The following is a 22,625-nucleotide window of genomic DNA, read 5'->3' on the forward strand; positions in this document are numbered from 1 at the left end:
AAAAAAAAAAAAAAAAAAAAAAGATTTCAGATCACTGAAGGAGAAAGGATTTGTATCTACTGCTCCAGAGCATTTTTTAATCTGTGTCTGACTAGGAAATATGTGTGGATGTATGCTGTTTGCAGGGGCAGTGAGGCGGCGGACTCTTGGTGCAGCTGTCCACTGCAGCTGAAAATCCCTCCAGGCTCCCCAGTTGTGTGGCAAGGGTGCAGTTCTCACTCATCCACTGGACAGAGATGTGTGTAAAGAGATCTTTGCTCCTCAAATACCAGTTCTTAACTTTCCAGAACCCTTGTCCAGACAGGCAATATGGCTGCATCCTGGCGTCTGTAAGAAGTGACCCCTGGCCTTCCCTCATCTTTTTCCATCTGGCGTAGCCAAAATAATCTCCAGGGCTGCTTACTTCTGCACTGGCCACCAGGGGGCCCAAGAGAGCCCATGGCTGCCTCCGGTTCTCATCACCCAACCCTTCCATTGCAAGAGAAGGCAGTTCCACTGAACCCCAGATGCCCACTATCCAGCAATAGTTATTGTATTTTTCTCCCATTATTTAGATTGTCCTGCCCCCAGTAAATCAGAGAGGTGGCTGGAATCCTGCCAGCCTTCTGCCTGGTGAGGATGCTCTTCAGCCAGGCTGTCTGCTCTCCACTCTGGCTCCAGGCCTACCCACTCAGTGCCAGCATGTGTCCTGCCACACCCCTGCCATTATCAGTGCTCAGGCCCAGGTCCTAGTCCAGATGTGGTGATTTCTTACTTCACCCTCTGAATACGTGGCCTCCTGCTCTCAAAGGTCCTGATGACAGCAGCAAGTTGGCCACATGTGCTGGCACCTTGCTGTTCATGTTTACTTTTCCTGGGGCAAGGCTGACCTCAGCAATATGAGCGTGTTTTAGCTGTACCTGTGTGTGCATACATCCCTCAGGCTGCCTTGACCCTTCCCAAGCCGTGCTGATCTGAAATGAAACCTGGGCCAAGAGAGAAATTCAGAGTTCAACAAAGGAAACAGTGTCTTAAAGCCACACCTCCGCAAATACAGCCCTACCAAGTCAGCCATCTCCACATTGAGCATGAATAGAACTCAGAGATTTCCCAAGTGTGCAGGACCAGTTTGCATAGTATCTATTACTGTTGGAATTCATGATTACTGAACTTTTCTTTTCCAGGCACTAAGGGAGAGGCACTAGGGGAGAGGCTGGGGGGACCTCAGGTCTTATGTGACAAATGATCAAGTCTAAACAATGACATTTCTGCTTCCACAATATATGCTAAGCCTTCTTTATTATGGGTCTTTCTGTGACTTTTCTTTCTGGGACTTTTCTGTCCTTGGCCCAGCAGAGAGGGAAAGGTGGGGACTTTGACCTGGAGCCCATAGACAGCTGGCTCATGACCCAAGGAATGGTGAGGAGCCGCTGCTGAGCTCAGCCAAGCCCGCTGTCCATCCCAACCCCTCACCTGTGTAACAGCGTCTTCCTCCTGCCACCTGCCCAGCCCTTGTGATCAGACAGGACAAGGCCACACTCGTTTCTTCTGATGGCGGTGCCAAATTTCCTGAACTGTCTTTATATAATCTTCTTAGATGACAGACTTCCTGTCCCAGAAACACCTCTGCTTTTCTGCTGAGGCTCCTGCCCTGTGCCCTCAGGGTCTGTGACATTAGCAATGGGGTGGGGGGGGGTTTCTCTCCTTGAACTACCTCAGGAGCTCTCAGCAGTATTCATTTTTCTAGGATAAGCACAAGTACCTGTGGCCTTTGCTTGGGAGGTGACAGTTCTGAGGTAGCAGCACAAAGCATCGGCCAGTCACACATGCTCCTGTTACCAGGAATTCAGCAATTCTAGGCTTGGTGGACATTTGTGATACAGTTACTTGTGTCTCCTGAGTCAGTCCAAAGGGCTTGAGGCCTCTTAAAGATATACACACAGTAGGATCAGAGTTAAAATAAAACAATGCCTGGTGAGTTTAGTAGGATAAACATATTTTTCATGTAGTGGAGCTTTTCTGACACAAAGGCCTGGTAGGATCTCTCCTGCCTTGTCTGCTCAGGTAGCCCTGAATTCAGTGCATGGAAAGAGTGTGACTACATCCTCGACTGCCTGCCTCAGGGTGACCATTTCACCTCCAACATCCAGCCCAGAGCTCTGGGTACAGGTGGTATGGCCAGAGTACAGACAATTTTGAGAATGGAAGCTGGTGACAGAGGTGGAAATGTGGGCCTCTGCCCTCCCAGGAGGTAGGGTAAGAAGATGCATGACCATCCATAGGTTCCAGAACAGGCTGTGGCCAAGAAATGGGCCAAACACTTGAATGTCCAGGAAGGGCAGCAGGTCCCAGACTACAGTCAACACAGGGCTACCTGCCAGAATGGGACTTGTGCCAGACAGGACCACAGAACCATGGGTATGTGCTTTGGCTAGTGATCTGTGCACAGCTGTGCTTTGTGGTACCTTTCTCTTGCCACCTGTCATTGCAGCAGCATAGTCCTGCCCTAGAGGAGAAGGTAGTTGTTCCTGCATTAGCCCAGGCCACTTAGAGACACGGGCTGGCCAGGCCCTTCATTTGCTTCTGAAGGACATGCTGGGCTCTGGTCTGCATGTATGAGTGGTCTTAGAGCAGTGCCTGAAGACCATGTCTGCTCCATTGTTCACACTGGGAAGATCTAGCCCTTGTGTCTGCCAATCCTGCAGAAAATGATACTGCCTTCCCAAGCTATCTAGTGTGGCCTTGGCAGCTGGTGTGGCACATGACCCTGCCCATGCAGGTTGCTGCCCCCCACTGCCCTGTCCCCACATAGAGATCCAGTCTCCAACTTCCTGGAAACAGACTTGACTAACAGCTAACTTTGTCTCATGTGCCTACCTGCAGTTTTTTTTTTCCCCTCCTTTAAAACAATATTAATTGCTTTGCTTTATTTCCCATAGTATAGAAACCCTGAGTCTTCCTGAACCTCTCAAGTGCAAATTCTTACATGGAAACTTTTTGTACTATTGAGAGAGACCAGAAGCTTTTAGGCTGTTTCTTCCATAGAGTTTGGTTGAAATAACAGGGAGAGTTCCACAGCTCCTGAAAATGGCACAATTATACTGTAATCTTGGTCTTGTTGCATGGAAAATTAGACAGGTAGACCTTGTGGCCTTGGGACTGTGGGGAGCTGCAAACAAGCACCTCACCAGGACCTTCCTCTCCTGAGACTTCAGGTGTGAGGTTCCCAACCCAAAAGCTAACTAGCCATGCCAGGCTTGGTCCCAGTTGATGAGAAACGAGATCTGGTATGGGCCAGTGCTGAGCCAGTGGCTCTACCTTCCCTGTCTCCCTAGCTTATAGGTCTTTCTGCTTCTCCCAGACTGTGATTCGCTAATCCATCTCTCATTTGCAGTGGATAGCCAGGGGGTGCCCTGACGTGAACAAATACAGGTCAAAACAATACCAGAAGTAGGTTAGTGAAGCCTATTAATGCCTAAGCCTAGTTGGAGATGGAGACCTTAGAGTCCCTCTCACTCAGGACAAATGATCAGTAACCCTGAGAGACTCAAGGCCAGCAGGCCCAAGGCTGCAGGAAGCCTGGCCACAGAGAGCCTGATCCTGTTTCTTTTCTGAACCCTGAGGCTGAGCCAGCCCTGCCTGCAGCTCCAGGTGGAAGTCAGCTGACAGCAGGACAACCTGGGCTGCTCTTGTGGCCCAGTCTGCTGCCCTCACATCTGAGCTCCTCACTTCTCTTGTACTGTGAAGACAGACAGAGCTAGTGAAAATGTTGCCTTGGCCCCACTAGCTCAGCCTGTCTGTCTTCACAGAACTTAGATTTATAAAGGCCTTGGTTTTTATGGAAGAATGTTCCAGTCGACTTCCTTACTTTTCTCTCTTTACATCCTTCTCCTCTCTCTCTCCCTTGTCCAGCTCACATTCTTCAGACCCATTGGACCAGCCTATAGCGCAGATCATTGCCCAGAAAATGCTATAACCATGGCACATCAGAGCCGACTGGCTTCTTAGGAAGCACGCGCACACACACACACACACACACACACACACACACACACATAAATGTGACCCTATTTCATAGTCATTCTATTTCACTGATGAAGAAACTGAGGCCAAGCCTTGTCAAAGCTCCTGTACCCTACTTCTGCTTCCCACTCACATGTTTGGGGCATCTACAGACAAAGAAGGCTAGGAGCAACCTAGTGAAGGAACAGATCCAGAGAGAAGCCTGTTACCCTGAGCCATGCACCAGTGAGGGCTGTGGCCCAGACAGTGAGTTTATCCAGCTTGCTTCTTCCCGCCAGCCTTAATCTCAGTCTCCCACAAAGCATTAGGACATAAGCAATTTTTCTGTCAGAATGTAACACCCATGATCTGGATTCCAACTGCCAATGGAGTCCTTTTTCCCAACTGAAACCTCTTGAGCCTGGTTTTCACTGGCTGGATTACTGTCAGCATGCTGGTCTTCTGAGCTGTGACCAGACTCTTCCATCAGACTGAGCTTACGGCATTCTGTAGCTTTTCTGGCCAGCATCCTCAAGCCTTCCCAGACCCCTGTGAGCCAGTTCCAAAGGCTTCTAAACCATGGTCAGGTGACTTCCCCTCCATGAGCCCACTTCTCTAGTACCAGAAGCTGTCTTACTTTCCTGTTACTGGGACTAAATACCCTCTACCTGGTACTTAGAGGAGGACATTATTCCATGAACACAGCTCACTCAGATAACCTTTGGGAGAGGGAACAGTAGCATCCCCATACCCCTGCTTGTGGAGAATTTCCTTTTTGAGGGGGGAAGAAGTTTCTCAAATATCATTATTTCTTCTTTCTACCACTGCTTCTTCCCCATCTTCCTTTCTTTCTTTCCACAGTACTAGGGATTGAATGCAGAGTCTTTCCAACTCATTTATTTTTTATTTTGAGCGTCATGCTAAGTCATTGAGTTGCCTAGGCTGCACTTGATCTCGTGATTCTTTTGCCTCAACCTCCCAGATTGCTGGCATTACAGGAGTGTGCTACCACACCGATTGATTGTTTGGTTGATTGATTAAATTGATTTTTTGCATTACTGGGCATTGAACCCAGGGCCTTACACAAGCTAAGCGTGTGCTATACCACTAAATGTATTCCCCGACTCTTTTAAATTTTTATTTTATTTTGAAGTAGGCTCTCACCAAATTGTCCATGCCAGCCTTGAACTTGCAATCCTTCTGCCTCAGCTTCCCAAGTAGCTGGGATTACAGGTGTGCAACACTGTATTTGGCTATGTTTTTTTTGTTTTTTGTTCTGTTTTGTTTTGTTTTGTTGTTTTTGTTTTTTTGAGCATGCTGGCTCTCAAAATTTTTTATTTTTTTTCTAGTACATGGTTGCAGTACACAATTTTTAAAAAATCATGGAATTGTCTTCATTCTTTTTTTAAATAAAATTTTATTCTTACATGTACAACAAACTCCAAGAACACACATCATTGTAGTTATAGGTGTCAAGAGATGTTATGACAGGACATCCAGATATCTGAATAGGAATGGAATCCAGGGTCACCATCACTGTACACACAAGGAACAGTTTATTTTTTGCCAGATTTGGTCTTCATGTTTAATATTCAAAGAAGGAAGTTGACCCCAAGCCCCAGGAGTAGATGGGTGGGTCAGTGGATGGATGGATGGATGGGTGTGTGGGTGGATGGATGGATGGATTTTTATGCATGGGGTGGGAACCCAGAACTAGTACGTGCTAGACAAGCATTCTACCACTGAGCTATGTCCCTAGCACTCTTTTTTTTTTGTACCAGGAGTCATACCCAGGCCCTTACACTTGCCAGGCAGGTGCTATGCCACTGAACTATATCCCAGGCTCTATTTTTTTAAGTAATAACTAGAAAAGTATAAGAAAAAGCTGGTGGGTTCAGGCCTATAGTCCCCTTTATCCCCCAAGTTTTGGAACACACGAAATGCCCAGTGGTAGACCACTTACCTAGCATGTGCAAAGCCCTGGAGTACATTCCCAGGACCACAAAGAAGAGAAGAAATGAGGAAGTGGAAGAGAGAGAGGAAGAAGAAAGGAGGAGAAAGGGAAAAGCTCAGGACATGGATCCTTGGTTTGATACATACATGAAACAGCTCTGGCAGCTGTTAGGGGTTGACTTGCTCTTTGAAAAAGCAGCTGGCTTCCTGAGCAGCAGGCCAGGCACTCGGTGTGCTACATATCCTGCCTGGGCCAGGCATCCTGACTCATAGACATCAAGGCTGTGAACACTGTGTGTCCTGTGCCAGGAACATGGCAAGGCAGAAGATCTGCCAGCAAGTGTTGGTAGTGGGTCACACCCGCTGTGCCCTGCCGGTCTTTGGCAGGGGAGGTTGGTACCCATCAGGCATTCATCCCCCCACCCCAAGTGAGTCGAGATATATATATATATATATATATATATATATATATATATATATATTTTTTTTTTTTTTTTTTTTTTTTTTTTTTTTTTTAAGCAGGGTAATAAGAACTCCCTGAAATGTTTTAAATTCGATAATCTGAAGTTCCCAGAAAATCAAAGGGATAAAATGGAAATAAAGAAAGCTACTCTCTTACCTGGTCAGTGAATAGGGTTGCTTGAGCTTTTCTTTTTTGTTCTCTTTTTAAAATGTTGTTTTAATGGTGATGAGGATAGAACCCAGGGCCTTGAGCATGGTAGGTCTGTGCACTACCACACCACTAGTCCTCGGCCTGAACCTTCCTGAAGTTGCTTAGGGGCTGCCCATACTCAGTTGAAGCTAGGACACAGAAGAGATTCTGCAGACTCCTGCTCAGCACAGTGTGCTCCACCTGCCTGCACCAAACCCCATGGATAGCAGATGTTAACCTCCATAACTGGAGTTGTCACTTTAGGCCTGGTGATACAAACTCTTGGCTCTTTTCCTTTGTGAAGGTCCTCATATGTTTTAGACTTTAATATTCTAACAGTCCCCCCACTACTTAATTTTATTTTTACTGTAGATTGTGTCTTTGGAGGTGTAGCTAACTACAGACATTGTGTTGGTATTTTTTCCTAGAAATAATGTGTTAGCAATTGAGATCCTGGCAGGTACCTTCCATACCCAGGGGAGATAAGGAGGCAGGTCACCCCACTTAAGCTCCACTACCTCAGTTGTCCAGGCTGGGAGCTAACATTTCTTTAACATGGCTGCTAGGAGTTAAAGATCACCTCCACCTTTTATATCATTAATGATAGGAACTTAAAGATTTTGAGACACATATACTTTTCAGAATTTCTGCTCCTGAGACACTTGGCACAGGCAGCCCAGGTGGGGTGTTTGAATACCTATGAAAGCTTGCCAGGGAGCCCTGACTGTTGCTCCCTAGACCTCAAGGAATTTGTCCCAAGCACCACTGAAACACAGCCAGTCACTGAGGGCTGGGAGAAAGGATGAGACAAAAGGAAGTTGTGTCAGGACTTCTGTGATTTGTTTCCTCTAAAGAGATATAAAGAAGAAAGTGCCACAGTCCTTTTGTCCTCATGGCCCTGGTTTTGCAGTGTTTTTTTGGTGGTGAAGCCTGCCTGCATTCTGTCAACAGCTTTACCTAGGCTGATGGAGCATACATCCCCAACTGCCTTCCCCACTTCTAAAACGTGCCTGGGTGCCTTGTGTAATTCACACAGCTGAGCAGATGGAGCCCCAGATGGCTCCTGGGTTGGCACTACCTGCCCTCCTAAGCACTTTCACCCCAGGCAAGGCAGGCTGCCTCTTGGCTGTCCCAGTGGCATCAGGGGCCACTCCTAGCTCCTAGCATTACCTCCTGCATTGGGCTTGACAGAAGGCAAAGAACTGTTATGGCTGAGGAGTTCAAAATCAAAATGTAGGCCTAATGCATTGGTGAGATTAGAAGGTAATCTCTTCACAGCCCTAGGCCAAGAGACCCTGTGACATGAGGGCAAGGACACATAGTCAAAAAGTTATCCATCTCAAGAACTCGTACTGCCACGTCCCTTGCTGCTGGCCCCTGCTGGCCAGTCGTGCTTCTTATAATTTGCCACTCACTGCTTTCCTTACTGCTACTTCATAATGTGGCTTCCCTTGTGTGCCTGTGTGTGCCATGCCAGTTGTGTTTTTTTTGCTCTGTGTGCATTTTGGTTTTGTTTTGGGGTTGCTTTGATGATTTACTTTGTTCCGGTGTTCTGTCTCCTTCGCCTGGCTGTGGGGGCTGTGTGGCCCCGATGCTTGCTGCCTCCATAGATCCCCGTTGCACAGCCCTCTGTCATGGACGACATTGAGGTGTGGCTCAGGACGGACCTGGTGAGACTCGACTTTTATATTTTGTGTGTGGGGTGTGGCACGGAGAGGCTCTTCTGAGGATAGGCACTGGGGCACGCTGCAGGAGCCAAGTCTCTGTTGGGGGTTGGGGGAAAGGAGGGCAGGTATGGCTGCTGTAACCAGCAGCTCTTCACAATTCATCTTGTTCCCCAGCACTTCCCAGGGCCTGGAGGGCCGTGGCAGACCTGGGAGCACAGGCCCAGCGCCAGGCCTGGCCCGCACAGTCCTGCCCGGTGGGCAGGTCCCTGCCTGACATCTCATTGCCTGCAGGAAGCCAACTGTAGTCCACTCCCAGCATACTTATCTCCTCCCAGCTTCCTCTTAGTTTCTAGGACATGTGTGTGCTTGGGGTTTGGGGGCAGAAGGGGGAGGGGTTATTGTTGCTTGGGTTTTTGGGTTTTTTTTTAACCTTTTTGGTTTTCATTTTTATTTTTTCCATACTAAGAAAGGGACTCATAGACTTACAGGTGCAAGGCAGGCACTGTACCACTGAACTACAGCTTCAGCCCTCATTTCTTTTTATTTTATTTTTATTATGAAATGTGCACAGATACATCGGGTATTTGGTTTTGTTTTACATTCACTGCCATCTCCTTTCCCAGGAACTCTATTTTGGATTTAAAGGAACCTCTGTCCCACAGAGTCTTGTACCCATTCTGTAAGACAGGGTAAAAAGCTGAGGATGTTATAGTCTAAAGAAGCTTTTTCAGCTGCCCTGACGCTTGACCAGTGGCTGGTGAAGAAGTGTGCTCTGGTGGGGAGATGCTGTCCCCTGAAAATTGGCTTTGATTCTCCCACAGATCTGGAGATACCTCCTCTTCCTCCTGGTTGTGCATTGTTAGGGATAATCCTGTTCCCAGAGATGAATAACTTCCTGGCTGCTGTAACTACAGGGTCAGCTTAGCATTCTGTGGGCTGGTGACAACACACGAGGACAATGAGGACAACGGGCCTCTAGTCAGAGTGTCTCACTGCCTCTTTTACAGAAGCCCAGGCTTTCTTTCCAAAGGCACTCATTGTCAAGGGAGGCACCCAGCCAGGTGTCAAGAGTGGAAGAAAATACCCCAGGCTCTCTTAGCCAAGAGGATGCCTTAAGACGAAATAAAACAAGCTGACCAGATAGCTCAGCAGACTAAGCACCTACTTAGGCAAGAGCAGGGACCAGGGTTCAATCACCAGTACTGCATGCCGCTCTGGGTGCACTAAACTGGCCACCCAGATTGAGTGTGGTGATACATGCCTGTAATCCCAGTGCTGGGGAGGCTGAGACCCTGTACCAAATATGTAAAATTAAAAAAAAAAAAAAAAGAAAGAAAAAGAAAGAAAGCGAGAAAGGCAAGGCCCTCACCTTATAAGGGAGTCCTGAGGACCAGAGAAGGGAAGGAACCTGTCCAACAAGGGTACACCACAGGTCCGGGAAAGGCTGGGAAATGCTCTGGTCTCTTAGCCTGTGTGGGACTTTTCACTCCCTATCATCCCCTTCCTAATTGCAACCCTCACATGTGCTGCTTCTCCGAGGCAGCGCCTCTAGGCAAAACCAAATGGGATTGGTTCCCATAGACTCTCCATGGCCAGCGTAAAGAAGGGAGTCTGGACAGAGGAGAGGGCTAGTGCGCCAGGCAGAGCCTCCCTTGCCCAAGCGCCGTCTAGGTGCCAGGCCTGAGACATCCAGGCCCCAATGGCTCCCAGCAGTCGGTATGGACAGTGTCTTCCCATTGCCACTGTGCTAGCAGTGAGCAGACTGGCACAGAGGAGCAGCCTTGGGAACACTGCTACCCAGCGGCGCAGCCTTCTCGTAGCCATCCAGCTTCTCCTAAGAGCCTTGAGTGTGGATGGGCAGGGAATCAGTCTGCATCATTTTTTGATTTTTTTTCCTGGCCTTTCTAGGGATCAAAACCTAGAATCTATTTGGGTTTTTTGGTTTTGCTTCTAAAAAACAAAACAAAACAAAATTTATTCTCCCTCAATAAAAAGAGCACTATCTTACTGTTACAGAAATTTGGAAACAGCAGGCATGGTGGCACACACCTATAATCCCAGCCCTTAGGAGGCTGAGGCAGGAAGATTGCCTAAGTTCGTGGCCAACCTACACTGAGTTCTAGGCAAGCTGGAACTACATAGTGAGACCCTGTCTCAAGAAAAAGAAAAAAAAAAAAAGCAAGATTATTTGGGCTGCCATTGGCAGTGCCACCCTGGGGTGACCATAGGGAGGTAAAGGTGCTTGGGTGAGTGAGGCCTGAATTCTTAACACTGCTGTCTCTGCTCCTCTCACAGAAGGGTGATGACCTGGAAGAGGGTGTCACAAGCGAAGGTAAGACCTGGCCAGTGGCCTTGCACCTCCTATTGCTGTTCCCACCCCAGGCTCTGGGGACCTACAGAAAGTGTCTCCCATCCCACCCCCATTGGTCAGAGGCCCTTCAGGTACCAGAACGTGAGCTGCAGCTTCATGGGGGCTCAGTCTAGTCTTGTACTGCTGTAGACATAACACATTCCCATTTTGTTTAAAGGGAAATGGAAATCAAGAATATGTGACTTAGTGGGTACGGATCACCATCTTGGGTCCCAACCTCTGTGTACTCATCGTAGCTCAGACACAGCCCCCAGTCCACAGAGGTCTACAGGGCTCCCAGGAGGCTGAGCTAGAGGAAGCAGCACCAGACTGGGCCTCAGTTGATGGGCCAGGAGGGAAGTGTAGGCCTGGTTCTTCTACAGGGCCCTGCCCTTTCTGCTACACCGCCCTCCCCTTGCATCCCCTTGTCCTTCCTTCCAGACCCTATAGTCAGAAGGCCCAGGCAAAGAACTGTCAGGGCACCTGGCCTCTGTTCTGGGTGACCACTCTCCTGAGTGGCTCCCTGGTCCTCCTATAGGAGTGGTGGTCCCCCTGCCACATTCTGTGAGAGTGCCAGGCTTTCTCTGGCCTGCCCCACATTAATCTGAAAATGTACAGAAATGTGGACCGTGGAGAAGGTGTTCTGTGGTCTTGTTTCCAGAGCATTTCTCTACAGGGGTCATAGGCTGCTGGATCTTCCCCGTTACTGGCAGGCCACAGTATCCCCACTGCAGTGCACTTCCACCCATCCAGCTGGGGTTTGCACTTGCCCAGTAGATGGCAGAGAAGGACAGTGAGGTGGGGGCCCTTCCTGAGACAGGTCCAAGAAGCACCCATACTTTAGCTGGATGTTTACCCTACCACCCCAGTTTCCCAAACCCCATCAGCCCCACAGCAGAATACAGGCCAGAGCTGGGAGATATGGGGACTTGTACCAGAGTGACCCCTGTGGAACAGCTGGACTGCATTCTCATCAACCCTGGTCCCTGCTTTGGTTTGTATTGCAGAGTTTGATAAGTTCTTGGAAGAGCGAGCCAAGGCCGCTGAAATGGTCCCTGACCTCCCATCACCCCCTGTGGAGGCTCCTGCCCCGGCTTCCAACCCTTCTGGCCGGAAGAAGCCTGAGCGGTCAGAGGACACCCTCTTTGCCCTGTGAGCTGCTCTGTGGTCTTCTCTGTGGATAGCAGGTCACTGCTTGCTCCCTGTGGACACTGAACACTGGCCACTCTCCCTGCCCCTCACCCTTGGCCTGTGCACCTGTGTCTTCATGGAAACACCTGTGTCTGCTCCCCTAGTCAGGACCAGCTTTTGCCACCTTCCTTCTCAGTGGTGGGACAGCTGCACTGCAGCTAGAGGCCCCACCTTCTCCTTCCCCAGGCTTCTGACTGTGTGTCCTTCCAGGAAGAGCGGTCACCCAGCCTAGGCAGAGAGTAGCCCCTCGACACTGCTCCTGAGCAGACCACCTGGACTATCGTCTCCATCACCCACCCACAGAAGAGGGGGTCAGGCTCTGGCTTGCCATGTGTGCCCACAGTATGTGCCACCTCTGCTGGCTCAGTGGATTCCCTGAGGCCTGCTGCCCTCATCCCTCTGCTGGGAATGGCCTTGTGTCTCCTCCTTGGACCTTGTCACTTCATGGCACCTGTTGTGTTGGCACTTTAGAAGGCTCTGTAGGGCGCTCATATGGGGTTCTTATGTACTTGACCCTCTCTCCATCAGCCAGCTGCCTACTGAGACCTCCCGCCCCCCGGCTCAGCAGCCAGGCCCAACCAAGGGGTCACAGAGGACCGTAGCTCCTAGTATGGGGACAGCCCAGTGCACTTGGGAGGGCAGCACTACTATAAACCCATCTGCAGCCTGTGTACTCCAGCCAGCAACCTTTGGCCTTGTGTGGAGGGACCTGTGCGAGGAGATGTGAGCTGGCCCTGCCTGCACTGGCCTCCACTCACCACCTCCAGGCCCAGCAGCAGACTGCTCTGCACCACACCAGGAGGCTCCAAAGGACTAAGTGGCCAGAGTGACACTAAGGCCTATGTCCCTCTCCCAGGCCAGGGCCTCAGACCTGCCATGGGCAGCATGACCTGACACCTCACGTGACCCCAGCCACCAATTTGCAGAGCCTAAAGCCTGACAGCCCAAGGCTGAGCAGATGGGGGCTGGTGACGCCTGCTTCTGTCCTGTGTATCTCCTATCCCTGAGCAAGGAACTCCCAGCACAAGCCTAGCCCTGGTTCAGCTAACCCTTCTTGCCCTAAGCTGCCATTACCCAGAGGAAGAACGAATTGCTGCATCATCCTGATGGGCCTGCACCCTTCCAGCGCAGGTCACCACAGTTTCCCACCCATGGTGTAGAGTGGCCTAGTGCTGTGCCTGTCACCATCTGCACACCAAGCTGCAGGGAAAGGAGGCTGCTGTGAAATGACTAGTTACTGGGCTCTGGGAAGTGCTTAGGACCAGGACTCCAGTGAGAGCTGTGGTGAGTGCTAGCTGAGTGTTCTGCCCCAGGACTCCATGCCCAGCCTGGCACTCTCCAGAGAGGACTGTGGTCTAGGTGGACCCATCTGCAAGACAGCAGGTTTGTTACACTCATGCACACAACACCTGGAAGCCCCTGCTCACGGTTTGCTGCTTGCTCCTTGCCCTGCCCTGCCTTCTCCAATCCCTAGCTATTGCCCTTCTTACCAGCTTGGAAGGGCAGGGTCCCTGAGAACTGACTAGGTTGGCACAGGTGTGCCCAAAGATCCCAGCCCTCTGTGGTCTGCCAGAGCTGGGCCCATAGGTAGTAGTAGACCAGGTCTAGCATCCCCTGAGGAAAAAGCCAACCGCCCTGCTTTGTGGATGGCACTGAGGAAGAGGGCCATCTGCAGTGAGCGGTGAGCAAGGCCAAGATAGATGCCCTCCTGGGAGTCTCAAGCAAAGCTGTTCTTAATACTGATATCAAGTACCCTCAACCCCAGTGGAGAACTCCTGTGGGCTGTGGTGACACAGCTGTGAGGCCTGCACTGGAAACAAGTGTGGGGATGTCATCCTGAGGCCTCTGGCTCCCACCTATCCTGCCATCTGAGGCATAGTCCTCAGGCCACCTGCCTAGGGGAGGAGCAGAGCCTGGTGGGAAAGGTGGACGTCGCAAGCCACCAGCCTCTACAAGTGTTAGAAATCACAGATACAGTATGTACTTAATTACACTAAATTATTGTGGGGATTCCTCATAAGTACTAATTATACCTGATTATAAGTTAAAATATTTATTTTGTGAAAATATTTTCTTGGGGATGTATTTAACCTTTTTTGTGTTTGTGAAGGCTCGCCAGTTCTCGCCCACTTTCCTGGCCAGCCAGCAGCAGCTAACTGCACCAGGTACATTCTGTCCTGGCACCCAGCAGTGGCGGCACCCAGCAGTGGCCTGAGGCTGTGCTGTGAGTGACCAGCTTGCTTCTCAGTTGCATGGGACAAGGGATTTTGGAGCCAAAAAAGGCTTATAGCTGGCCTGGGCCAGAGGAAAAGGTGACCGTCCATCTGTCTTGTCTTTCTATCAGCCCCTGCACTGTGAGTGACTGTGCCTTGGCTCCCTGCCCTTCTCCCCACCCAGTGGTCTCAGGCCTGTGTTGTCACTGCAGCACCTTGGGAGCGAGAACCCAAGTTCTTCTATGCTGAGGGGTTGGCGTCTAGGAATGGGTCAGTGGCAACTACTCCTTCTCCTCTTCCCTTTCCCATCCTCACCCTTCCTGCTGAGCTCAGCCTTCTGGCTGGTGAAGGTAAACAATGGACCTCCTGGGACCAGGCCAGCCTCACTTGGGAATAGCACATGGACTAGTGCTGGCATGGTCACAGCCCTTGCACTACCCATTTAGCCCATGTGCCACTCTGTGATCTTCTATTGGGACATCTGGGCTCTTCTATCATGTTCAGCCACATGGAAACAATGTGTCTCCCCCACCCACAAAGGGATCTGTTTCTACCCCAAAGATGCTTTCTGTTAGGCCTGCAGGATCTACGTTTCCCAGTGCCCATCTCCAGCCCTTCCCAACCATGGAAGTGGCTACAGGGTTCCCCTGTAGCCACTAGCCTTGGGAACAGCTGTCAATCATGAGTTATGATTGCTTTTGTCACAGTGTCCCAAAACAACCTCCAGGCTCTCCCGAAGAGTAAACAACAGATATTTTATTTCATAAAGTTTGCACTTAATTTGTGAGGGTTCTCAGGATCATTGGGGGCTACTGAAAAGAGGAATGTGTTCATTATCCTTTTGTCCCTCAAGTCTAGTGTTATTGTCACTGTCATGTGTTTCTGTGGGCAGAGCTGGTTCTGGAGGGTGGGTCAGTGTTTATTCGGCTCCGAGTGACCCCAGAGTGTCTCCTCACCCCACTGGCTCTCCTAGATGCTGTCTCTCTAGTTCGGTTCTTGCATGTAATGTATTCCACAATAAATGAATAATTGAACAAACCGTTCCTGTGTGATCTTTTTTCAGTTGCCTGTGACCATCCAAAGAGTCTTCCATGTTGGACCAACTGCTTTCTCTAAGCAGGGCTGCCATGGAGGCCCACAAGAGGGAGCACCTGGGGGACCCACTTTCCATTCTCTTCCTGCTGCACCACTGCCAAGCCAGGAAGACCCCTGGGGTCAGACCAGCTGGGCATCAGGCAGTAGCCATGAGTCTGCCCATCTGCCTGACAGCTTAGGATAAGGTGCTATTTGTCCTCTTGGGTCTCATCCTGGATCCCACACAGGTACAGAGAGGCCACTTACCTTGTCCAGAGTGAGAAGGCCTGAGCCCCCTTAAACCCCTTCTAAGGCTCTACTGTTTGTTATCAATTTTATACAGAGATAGGATAGCTCAGTGGGTTAATGTGCCTGCTTAGGCAGACACAGAGACTGGGGACTTGATCCCATCCTGCTGTGCTGGCCCCACCCCAGGGGTGCGCTGAAACAGCAAATGAGACTGGGCATGGTGGTGCAAGGCTGTAATCCCAGCGCTTGGGAGGCTGAAAACAGGAGAGTCGCTATGAGTCTGATCCATGTAGTGAGACCCTGTAGACCCTATGCTAAATACATCTTTAAAATTTTTTTTTACACAGAGCTTTGTGCCAGGCACTGGATTTGAGAGCCACTGCTCCAAGCCAGGTGGACATTACCCACACCTTTTTTGACATTTATTGAGATATAATTCACATCAGACATTTATCCACTTAGTACACAATTGCCTGGGGTGTGGCTCTGTGGTACAGTTCTAGCCTGGGATGTATGAAGCCCTGGTTTCATTCCCCAGCACTACAAAAAATAAAAAGTGTGTAGGTGAGTAGTTTTGGGTATAGCCTCAGGGTTGTGCAGCCACCCCCACTATAAATTTTTGAACATTTTTGTCCCATGAAGAGGAACTCAGTCTCTGCCCAGGCCACGACGTACTCTCCATGTAAAAAAAGATTCTGTGCTACTGTACTGTCTGGTGGCTGCCCTACACATATGGCTCTATTCTTAGAAGCAGGTCTTCCAGCTGGCTTGGACACAGGAGTTCTGAGGGATAGGATTGTGGAGGGCTGGGGTGCTTGTGCCTTCTTGAGTGGTCAGGGGCTGGGAGACCTTTAATGTCTTCATCTCTGGGGATTTGAGGATGGATACTGTCTTAGTTACCTTTCTCCTTGCTGAGACAAAAATACCTGACACCCAAAGTTAAAGGAGGAAAGTTTAAATTAGCTCATAGTTTGGAGAGGTTTCAGTTCAGAGTTGGCTGCCTCCGAGCAGGGTGAATGGAAGGGGCCTCATAGAGGAGAAGCAATTCATGGCAGGCAGCAGGTAACAAGCAGAGTCTCTGTCCCTTCTGTCCTCTCCAGGCTACCCACCTGGAGTAGCCTTAGTCCCAGCACCACAGCCTTGACTACAGTACACAGCCTAGTTCTAGCCACCTCTGAAAAGCCCCACCTATGAGCAGAAGGCTTTGGGAGACATCTTAATGAAAGCCGGAACAGATGTCAAGTGGGGTAGATTCCTCAAACCCAGTGGGCCTGGAATGAACTTGGAGACACCTACCCCGCCTTTCACTGCTGGTGAAATCTGAAGAAAGCAGTAAAAACAGTGTTCTCAGCAACATAGGGCTTGGTGGAACCAGCACTTGAATCCAGACCCTCACTTCCCAGACCAGCAACTTAGAGGAGTGGCAGGAAGGCCACCACCTCCATGGTTGGTACCTGAATACTTCTGTGCAGATGGTGCGGGACAGGGTGGGCCCGTAAGGGGCCATGCTGGGATGCCCACCAGCACCAGCCCAGACCACAGACGACAGCACTTGGTTTCCTTGGCCAGTTGCTCCCTGGAGCCCAGGGAGTTTCATGGAGGTCCTGCCTGTCTCTCATTGGCTGGGGTAAGCTAGTGAGTGTCCTCCCACAATGGGGGTTGTCCGAGTTAAATTTTTTCTCATTGCTGGGACAAAATACTCAACACCCAAAATTAAGGAAGGAAAGGTTTATTTAGCTTATAGTACAGGCTTCAGTCCATACTCGGCTGGCTCCAAGGCAGGATGGCCCATAATGGCAGAGGGCAGCCATTCATGGTGGCAGAAAATAACAAGGAGCAAAAGGAGGTGCAGAGGCTGCAGCAGCTAGCCAGCCTCTCTCTCCTCCTTACATTTGTATGCAGATTACCCATGCCAGGGCAGGTGTAGCACTCACACCTATAATCCCAGCATTGGATCATGAATTAATCCAAACTCTAGAAGCCTGCCCCAGTGACTGCATGAGGCTTTGCAGGGACTAGACACAAACCATAACATTCCTCCCCTGGTCCCCCAAAGATTCATGTACATCCCTTTATTCAAAAAGCATTTTAGGGGGCTGGTGAGATGGCTCAGTGGTCTAAAGCACCTACTTAGTACAAGCTAAGCTAAGCAAAAACACAGGGACCGCGGTTCAATCCCCCAGCACCACATGCCAGCCAGCCCCGCCCCCCTGGTGGGCTGAGCTGGCCATACACACACCCACACACACCCACACATGCAATAAATAAATAAATAAATATTTTTTTTTTTAAAAAAAAAGCATTTTAGTCAATCTCTAAGAGCAGCCAAAGTCCTAACAGTTTCAGCACTGCTGAAAAGTCCAAGTCTCAAGTCTCCTCCAAGATCTAAGGCAAAGTCTTAACTGTATGCTCCTGAACAAGTGAAAAGTTAAACATTTCCAAAGTTCAGTGGTAAGAAAAATATTACTGTTCCAAAAGGCACAAACAGCAGCATACACAGCATTGGAACTAAAGCAACTCTAACATCCAGGAAGGCAAATATTAAGTCCTGTAGTTCTATGTAGAACATCAAAAACAATCTGTGGCAAGTTGTGAGCTCCATGTGGCTCCACCTGTATGGCTCTGCTGCTCATTACAGCTCCCATGGCTTCGCTCTGGGGCTGGTTTTGCTCCCTCCTTGTAGCTTTCCTCAGACAATCCACATTCCTGGCTTTTCCAAACTGGGGTTTGCACTGCATGTTAGGCTTCTCACTATACTTCATGCACTGCCCTTCCAGGCACACATTGCCTGGCCTCCTGGTCCTTCTCAAATCTAGATGGAAGCCTTTTTTTTTTTTTTTTTTTTTTTTTTTTGGTGGTACCAGGGATTGAACTTGGGCCCTTGCACTTGCTGGGCAAGCGCTTATTCTACTGAGCTATCACTGTGGCCCTTTTTTCTTTTTTTTCTTTTTTTACCAGAACACTAAGTTTTATTTGGCATTTCTTTTTTTTCTTTTCTTTTCTTTTTTTTTTTTTTTGGCATTTCATTAAGGTTAAATCTCTAGGAATGAGGAGCTCTTGTTAGAGGGCACAACAGTCCAAAAAATCTCAGATCTCATAGTGAACCACCGGCTGAGGTTCTTTGCTGGGATCATCACCTCATTCCAGGTACAGATTATTATAAGGATACTGTTTTGTCTCCACAGGCTGGTAGCTGGGGTACATCTTCCCTACACAGAACATAAAAAGCATGAACGCCATGAAGCTGAAGAGATGGTTATGCATGATATGCCAAGAAACAGGTATGGGAGATGTGTCCACACGATTCTGGATATACATGTCTAGATGCCAGTGAATTGGTTCACCCCAGTTCAACCTCAGGTCTGGGTGATCCCATTCATACCATGGATTCCTCTCATGCTGTGAGAAGTCAGGCAGCTTTGGTCCTTATACCCCATGCTTTCAGCCAGGTGAGGCTCATAGTCTTCCACACACATATTATACTTCTTGGAGGCAGCTGCCTGTTCCTCTGGGGTCCTGGGATAGGCACCTGGTAGCATGTACTTAATAATGTGGGAGGCTGTCCGTGCCCCCACACCGCCTGCCGAGCTGTGCTTTGCAGCCACCAGAAACCCAGAGCCAAAGCCTGGACTCCCACCATCTTCACCTTCTTCCCAGTTCACTCTTCTAGAAGACTTTTTAACCTCAGAACTCCTGCATTCTGCATGCACCTAAAACCAACATCATATGGATCATGCCAAAGTCTGCTGCCAGCTGAAGCAGTAGCCAGGCTTTCTTCTCTCTTGGCTGTAGGGGTCAAGTGCCTGGATCACTGAGAACTCTGACTCTGATTCTGAGAAACAAATTCTCTATGCTGTCACCATTCTGGAGCCTGGCACTCTGCAGCTTTCTCCCCAAGGCAAAGTCACTTTTTCAGTTTTGAGGCTGTAAAGGGTGAAGACTTGCTGTTTCCTGTGATGCCCTCAGGCCTTCCCTTCAATTTTCCTGTTCCTTGCTGGCAATAGAGATCTTTTCGGCTCTATCTTTGCATTCCACAGCTTTATTGGCACTTGCTTTCTGGCCAAACTGACAACATTTAAATTAACTTTCTGGGCTCTTTGCTCTTGATTCTCAACAAAATCTGACTAAAAGCCCCCAACAATACCCATGCCACTGCTGCAACGTTCAACTGCCTTGAAATTTCTTTTGCCAAATTAACCAGTCTCTGCATTTAATCTCAGTCTCAGGCAAAGTCTCTGGACATGAGCAAAATGCAAACAAACTTTCTGCCAAGCTATATCACATTGCCTGAAGAGTCTAACAACTAATGTCCTTCCCCGAAGAAACCTCCCCAGCCTGGTCTTTACAGGTAGGATTTCTATCAGCCTTCTGGTCTTCTGAGCCCTGAGCAGAATCTCCCATAGAGAATAGCTGAAGGCACTCCAGTGCTTCTCTTGTAGGTGACATCTACTGAACCTTTCCTATGTCTTCCCATAAGCCATTCCCAAAGGCTCTTGAATGATACGGTCAGGTATATAGGCACAGCAGTGACACCACTTCTCTGGTACCAAATTCTGCCTTACTTTTTTCTCATTGCTGGGACAAAACACCCAACACCCAAAATCAAGAAATAAAAGATTTATGTTATGTTATGTTATCTATTTATTTATGTGGTACAGAGTCTTGCTATGCAACTCTGACTCATAGTGATCTTCCTGTCTCAGCCTCCCCAGTGCTTGGATTATAGGCATGCACCACCATGCCTGGTTTCAATGACCAGCATGGCATGTGGTATTGGGGACTGAACTCAGTTCCTTGAGCTTGCCAAGAAGGCACTTAGACTGCCAAGCTATCTCCTCAGCCCTAGAAAGGTTTATTTAGCTCACAGTTCATGGAAGTTTCAATCTACACTTGGCTGGCTCCAAGGCAGAGTGGCACATGGCAGAGGGCAGCTCTTCATGGCTGCAGAAAACAGCAAAAAGCAAAGGGAGGAGCAGTGACTGCTGTGGCACCTAGCAAGCCTCTCTCCCCTCCTTACATTTGTATGCAGATTGCACGCTGCAGGGTGGATGTAGCACTCACACCTATAATCTCAGCATTAGATCATGAATTAATCACAAATTCTACAAGCCTGCTCCAATGACTGCATGAGGTTTTGCAGGGACAACTAGACATAAACCATAATAGGGGTCTTGGGGAGCAGGCCTCTGCAATGAGAGAAGGCCAAAACTCAGGCCCCTCTGAAAAGACACCACAGACCCTGAGCCCAGTCTGCGCCCTAGTCCTGTGCATGGCATGGTAGTGCTAACACACAGGATCCGTGCCCCCGCCCTGTGGAGAGTAGGTTGACTTGGTGTCTCCACCATGAACTCACCAGTTCAGTGAGCCATTCGTGCTTTCAGTTGGTGTTCCTCACTGGCTGCTCTGTGCCAGGTCAGGGCCACAGGGGAGAGGAAGGCCTGCTCAGGCCCTGCCCTTGAGAAGCTCAGGGCCTGGTTGGGTTCCCAGAATTGAGGACGCTCTGTAGCCAGGAAGTGCTGGCGCCCTTTTAAATAGGCTTCAGGGAGTAGCCAAGGCTCTAAGTGGCAGCTGCAGTGCTTCAGCGCTGCAGTTATTTGGAGGGTGGGGTGCAACTCTGCCTAACTGACCAGCCTCCTTGGAGGGACCTCATTTCCCTGGCAGGCACTTGGCAAAATGTATTTCTCTAATACATTAAGAGCTATTCCTAAAGGAACGGTTCTGTGGAATAAGAAGTTCCAGAATTGGAGTAAAGTAGCATCAGGATTGCTTTGTCCAATCAGAATGAAGAATTTATTGGTTAATACAAGTGAAATCAGCTTCACAAGGGGCTTACTGATTTATCTGCAATCGGCCTCATTGTATGTATTGGCTCTGCTTCCTTTGGGTCAGCTTTTCTGTATTGGCAAATTCAGGCTACGTGCAATACTAGCAAGGAGAAGATGCCTCTTTCCAAATAATTCTAACAAAAGTCTAAGAATACCTTTGAAAAATCAGGCCATTAGCAGAGTGTTATGGTGTATGTCTAGTTGTCCCCCCAAAACCTCATGCAGTCAGGGGGTGGACTTCTAGAGTTTGTGATTAACTCATGGTCCACTGGGATTATGGGTGTGAGTACAGTACCCAGCCTGGAGCTAATAGCCTGAATGCAACTTAAGGGAGACAGACTTGTTCTCTGTAGCCATTGTTGCTGCTACTCCTCCTTTTTGCTCTCTGCTCTTTGCCCCTGCCATGAATGGTTGCTCTCTGTCCTGTGCCACTCTGCCTTGGAGCCAGCTGAGTATGGACTGAAACCTCCAGTAACTATAACCTAAATAAACCTTTCCTTCCAGAATCTTGAGTGTCCCAGCAACGAGAGAAGAGTAATTGAGATACAAACGAAGGATGAAATCTGGGTAAACATGCAAGTTGGTGGTCACTGCAGTGTAGATGGTAAGGGCCAGGGATGGGAGTGAGACACAGACTTGGACAGATACTAATGCCTAGACTCCATACTTGACCTTGGCTACCTCTGGTCAAGTCCCTGGAGCCTGGAGAGGAGCTGAGACCCACCTGTGCTTTCTCTCCCCAGAAATCCAGGACAGGACAGTGGCAGTGCTGGTATCCTGCAATGCCTCTGAGCTCCTGCCCACTAGTCTCCCCTCTGCAGCACTTAGGAAGAAGGAGCCTGCCATCCATCTCTTTTGAAAAAAAAAAAAATGTGTGTGTGGGTCTCCTTTGAGCCCCAGGGAGAGAGGCAGAATCAGGGACCTTGACTGGGCAGGATTCACCCAGAAAGTTCATTGGCTTATGGCCAGAGCTTTCTGGGCCACTCCAAAGGGTTGTCTAGGCTCCAAGGCTGGGCCTCAGCATCCCAGGCAGCAAAGCCTCTACTTCTAGCACTATGGGGTGGGCTCTGTTTCTGGAAGCTGAGTGGGCCCCATTCTATGAGACCACTTCTCCCCATACCTACTACTCTTAAGAGTTGCTGTCTGGGGGCTGCAGGCTCACTGGTGCAACTAGGTTAACTGACTGGTCTTCACTTTCTTCTTTAAAAAAGAAAGTTGGGGGCTGGCAAGATAGCTCAGTGAACTAAAGTGCCTGCTTAGGCAAGCTTAGGCTAGCGCAGGGACTGAGGTTCGATCCCTGGCACCACATGCTGCTCCAGCCCCACCTCGGGGCTGGCTGAGCAGGCCAGAGTCCAGGCATAGTGGTGCATGCCTATAATCCCACCACTGGAGAAGCTGAAAGCAGGAGCACCACGAGTCCAAGCTGCATAGTCAGACCCTGCAACAACCAAATACATTAACAATAAATAA

At 49.3% G+C, this 22,625-nt stretch overlaps 1 protein-coding gene and 1 pseudogene across 7 annotated transcripts in view; one reads left to right on the forward strand and one right to left on the reverse strand.

Moving 5' to 3' along the window:
• The window catches only part of Tom1l2 (target of myb1 like 2 membrane trafficking protein), a 136,739-nt gene extending 121,698 nt beyond the window's left edge, over positions 1-15,041 (forward strand). For 2 of the 6 annotated variants that reach the window (XM_023700218.1, XM_023700220.1), the window contains 4 exons: positions 1,333-1,398; positions 8,197-8,256; positions 10,549-10,585; positions 11,611-15,041. In XM_023700218.1, coding sequence (XP_023555986.1) covers positions 1,333-1,398; positions 8,197-8,256; positions 10,549-10,585; positions 11,611-11,759 — 312 coding nt within the window. In that variant the 3' untranslated portion in view covers positions 11,760-15,041. Of the gene's footprint in view, positions 1-554; positions 613-1,332; positions 1,399-8,196; positions 8,257-10,548; positions 10,586-11,610 lie in introns of all 6 variants that reach the window. The other 4 variants (XR_002817883.1, XM_023700219.1, XM_004640298.2 and 1 more) reach the window with 4 other exon arrangements.
• Positions 15,042-18,417: 3,376 nt separating this feature from the next.
• LOC101562370 lies at positions 18,418-18,970 on the reverse strand (annotated as a pseudogene). The gene has a single exon (XR_192738.1). The product of XR_192738.1 is annotated as an NADH dehydrogenase [ubiquinone] 1 beta subcomplex subunit 8, mitochondrial pseudogene (transcript).
• Between the last annotated feature and the right edge of the window lie 3,655 nt (positions 18,971-22,625).

Source organism: Octodon degus, unplaced genomic scaffold (genome assembly GCF_000260255.1).
Source record: "Octodon degus isolate 3935 unplaced genomic scaffold, OctDeg1.0 scaffold00122, whole genome shotgun sequence".
In the NCBI taxonomy this organism is placed as follows: Eukaryota; Metazoa; Chordata; class Mammalia; order Rodentia; family Octodontidae; genus Octodon; species Octodon degus.